General features: G+C 35.3%; 1 protein-coding gene across 1 annotated transcript; it reads left to right on the top strand.

Moving 5' to 3' along the window:
* Nucleotides 1-1,160: 1,160 nt before the first annotated feature.
* Nucleotides 1,161-4,373, top strand: LOC108382896 (zinc finger and SCAN domain-containing protein 21-like). The gene is made up of 6 exons (XM_017639264.1): nucleotides 1,161-1,449; nucleotides 1,551-1,883; nucleotides 1,943-2,295; nucleotides 2,359-2,493; nucleotides 3,726-3,836; nucleotides 3,919-4,373. The coding sequence occupies exons 1-6, from the start codon at nucleotides 1,312-1,314 to the stop codon at nucleotides 4,082-4,084; spliced, it is 1,236 nt and encodes a 411-aa protein (XP_017494753.1). The 5' UTR covers nucleotides 1,161-1,311; the 3' UTR covers nucleotides 4,085-4,373.
* Nucleotides 4,374-4,640: the final 267 nt, after the last annotated feature.

Genomic DNA, 4,640 nt, shown 5'->3' with positions numbered 1-4,640 from the left:
GGCTCGTGTGGAACAAACCTATAGTAAGGTAGAACCGTTCTCTCAATTCTTCGGCCATTATTTTTGTTTGCAGTTTGTAAGCATTTTAAAAGCATCTAAAACTGAAAAGGATCGAAATTCGTGAGATTGGTATCACTAGTACCACTACTGGTATTTCGAGTTATTTTATATTGATTTAGAATTATTAAACCAAAACATAACAACAAAGAAAAACCAAAGGCAGCACAAACTACGAATGCGTCGGAATTGCTGATAGCATTTCACTCAAATTCGTGGCGGGATTTCACTCGGAATCTGTGATAGGCCTGCTAAAAATATGATTAAAAAATTGGAAATTTGCATGAAAATTTATCGACTCTTCATGAGTTTTGAACTGAGTTTAGAAACTAAATTTTTTGTTTTTTGTTATATTATGAACTATGTTTTATAAAAAATAGCAAAAAAATTTAAATAAAAAATTTTGAAAAATTCTGTGAAAAACAATTTTATAATCCAGTGAAATTAATTTATGTTTAAAACCTTTTATTTCTTTATTGAAAAATAACTGATACTATCGACTTTTTTCACTCTCTTGTTCTTACGTGATCTTGTGTCTTTCGTTCATGTTATCATAGCCAAGTTTTAGCTATGTGGACGACTGCATTTGGATTCATGGCCTTTAATGCCAGTTTACATACAACTTTGGGGTTGCGTTGGCGTTGGCGTCGCCTCGACAACTGACTATGAATACATGCATTTATATGAAAGCCGCACATAACCATAATTGGGCAACGGCAACGCAAAAGCAAAACAGAAAGATGGCCAACTCTCAACTTTTCGCATGCGTCGTTCGTCAGCCCTTCCAATTAATCAAACTTATGTGAAATAATTTTCCTTTTTAATCAAATGCGTGCAAGAAATATAGTTTTTAATGCAATTATTGATATAAAATTCTGATTTATCTGCCGCTAGTATGTTAATTTAGTGACCAAAGTATTCGCTGCTAAGCGTTCATTGTAGCGAGCACGGGCGTAAATCGCGCTGCTGTCAAAGCGACGCCGACGCCAAATCCCACTCTCAACTGTTAACTTGCCTTTAATTTTTAGTACTATCTCTTTTTGTACTTAACTGAATATAAAATCAACCCTGTATATGCGCTGCCAACTGAACCCGAATTCGTTCGGACAGGACATCGGCTACCATTTGTTGTCAAAAGGTGAAAAGCGGACTGGCATCGCGTCACAGCGTTCTCGTATTGTAAAATTTTCTCAAAAACAAACGTCTTACTGGGTGCAGTGGCACACAAAAAAATCAAAATAGCAATAATTAGTTATGAAGACTAGTTTAACCGAAAATTGGATTGTTTGCCGGGTTTGTCTGAGGCAGCCCGAAGAGACGATGACGACAATATTCGATAAGGATGATGAAAAAGATATGACGCAAATGATTTTGGAGTGTGGCGGGGTACCAGTGCGTATTTCATGTAGCTGCGCGCGGAGCGGCCATCAGTGCCAGCGCCTCCGTAGGGGTTGTGTTTGTCAACAATTATTATCCTAGGTATTTCTTTGCAGATAAAACGTTTCGACCACTATCCGGATAAAATATGTACCAAATGTCTGAAGTACTTACAAGTGGCGTACAAATTTCGCGTTATTTGCCAACGCTCACACAGACATCTTAGTAGATTTATAGCGCCAGTTGTGGTGGATACCCACATACAGGAGGAAGTTACAGACTATTTACCAATTGAAGTAGATGAAGTAGAGGAGATAGCTTTAAAAGTAGAACCAGATGCTGCTCAAATCAAACAAGAATACTCGGATCCAGAGGAGGCAGAGGTCTTGGACATTTATGTGCCAATTGACGAGGAAGAGGAGGTGTTTGAGGAATTCGATACAATTGATGTAAGTAGGAATTTATGAAATAAGTAACTCGTATAATTTAGTTATGATGACAATTATAGCGTTCAGCTTCGGCTATGTCGGATGGAGTAGAGTACCTAGAAGAAATTAATGAATTCCAATATGATGATGATGATGAGGATTATGTACAAATTAAAGAAGAAACACCGAAGCGCGGTAGAGGACGACCACCTAAGAATTTAAGTAGACCGGAAGCATCGACATCAAAACAAGCGGCAGCTCGGCAACCAGTAATCAAGAAAGAAAAATGTTCACCAGCCAAACGTGGCCCAAAACCAAAAAAAATTAAACCCACAACCTACATCTGCGATATATGTGGAAATATCTATCCATCGCAGGGGCGTTTGACCGAGCACATAAAATTGCATAAGGGTATAAAACCACATGAGTGCGAGTAAGTATTGTTTTAAACAGGAAAATGTTTACATCAAATAAATTTTGTGGCATTCGATTACAGAATTTGTGGACATTGCTTCGCACAGACACAGCAATTGACGCGTCACATGAATACACACACCGGAAATCGGCCATATAAATGCAGCTATTGTCCAGCAGCTTTTGCCGATCTTTCCACTCGCAATAAACATCATCGGTGCGTATAATCTAAGTTATAACTCGACACCAAACTTTTCCGACGTTGCTACTCAGCAAACATTTGGAGTCTAAAATGAGTCTTTAAGGAGTCCAATTACGGGCATTTACGCTCATAATGAGCTCATTTAACAGTCGGATATCGGGTGTTTCCCTTCCCCCGAAGGTCGACTTATATGAGCTTAAATTCATACATCAAATGAGCCACAATATGAGTCATATTGGACTCTTATCGGCCTCATATACGGCTCATTTTGGAATCTTTTAAAACAAATTTTGGCCTCATGAACAATTTCAGACTCTTCCTAGGATCTTATCGGCCTCATAAATTATTACATTCGGACTTTTATTTTAGGTTGTTTTTTGAGTCTTATTGAACGCAGTATATTTGCAAAGGCCTTCAGCAAAGATTTCTTTCCAATAACATAAATACATACTTACGTGCATATACACACATTTTTTGTTTTTGAAACTCTATTTAATTGCGAAAAAATTGTAAAAAATTCGCCATTCGCCATTTCTTTATAAAATAGAATAAACATGTTTAGAGAAATTGGTTTTGTATATTTTTGTTTGATGNTATCGGCCTCATATACGGCTCATTTTGGAATCTTTTAAAACAAATTTTGGACTCATATGAACAATTTCAGACTCTTCCTAGGATCTTATCGTCCTCATAAATTATTACATTCGGACTCTTATTTTAGGTTGTCCTTTGAGTCTTATTGAACGCAGTATATTTGCAAAGGCATTCAGCAAAGATTTCTTTCCAATAACATAAATACATAATTACGTGCATATACACACATCCTTAAAGATTCATATAAGGGTAAACATTTTTTTGTTTTTGCAACTCGATTTAATTGCGAAAAAATTCGCCATTCGCCATTTCTTTATAAAATAGAATAAACATGTTTAGAGAAATTGGTTTTGTATATTTTTGTTTGATGTTTTTTTTTTATTAATCATTACTTTTAAAAGTACCTGGTATTTATGTACATTGTTACTTGTGAAGTATACGTTCTCCAATCAGATGGTTCTTTAAATACAATTTAAAAAATGTTTTACTTTAAAATTTGTCTGATTTAATAAATATCGCTAGCTTAGATGGCAAAGTTGCTAAGTCCAAATTTAAAAATTTTACAGGAGACGAAAAAAACTTCTTATAGCCATTTTCTTCAAGTATTTTGCAAAACTTTGATTAAAACATTTTGTTTCTACGATTTTCCATAGCATTCACACAAATGAGCGGCCGTACGTGTGCGATGTTTGCGGCAAGTCCTTTACGTATACAAACACCTTAAAATTCCATAAGATGATTCACACAGGCGAGAAGCCACATGTGTAAGTTTTACATTTTTACATACACACATACATATGTACATATGGATATCTATTCATGAACACATTTTTTCTTTTTGCTTAGTTGTGATATTTGCGGCAAAGGATTCCAGCAGGCTTACAAGTTGCGTAATCACAAAATGACCCACGAACGTAAAGGTGTTGGAATCAAAATGGAACCGATCGAAGTGGAAGCGTTGGAAAGTTATCAGGAAGTAAATCCAACAGCAACTCAGGTTATAGAAATTTAATTGTTTCCCTAAGGTGGAGAATGTGACTTATTGACAAACATTTTCACCGCATTTTCCATTTTTGTGCAGTAAGTCACTTGAACAGGAAAAGAGGGAAATGTAAATCAATTGCACCTAAATAAATTTTAAGTAATTTAATTTATTTTACTTGCTTGTTATAAAATGACATTCACTGAAAGAAATTACGTTTTAGACCTCCAATAAGGTAATGTACATTTCGAGCTGAAATTACTTGATTAAAGCTCAGAGTTTTCAAATTATAAAATAAATACAAAAATAACTTATGGTATCTATTACTTGAACCGTACTAATTTAGGATGCTCCTAAGAGATGAAATTACATCTCTAGCGCCCTCTTATTGCCCGTTTATTAGCATTTCTTCCTCATACAATACGCATTGCAACTGAATTTTTAATTTTCTGTGACTTGATCCATGTTCGGATATTGGGAACTATCTACAAAAACGCTATACCTAATATATTTTGAGCTGTCTACATTCATATATCAAGCTACTACCACAATTTCAATCTATTTATGATGCATCTAACAAATATTT

This window comes from Rhagoletis zephyria, unplaced genomic scaffold, assembly GCF_001687245.7.
Source record: "Rhagoletis zephyria isolate East Lansing unplaced genomic scaffold, Rhagoletis_zephyria_1.1 Rzeph_scaffold_29341, whole genome shotgun sequence".
NCBI lineage: Eukaryota > Metazoa > Arthropoda > Insecta > Diptera > Tephritidae > Rhagoletis > Rhagoletis zephyria.
The sequence above is the reverse complement of the archived record's forward strand: the minus strand, read 5'-3'. Positions and strand labels throughout refer to the sequence as shown.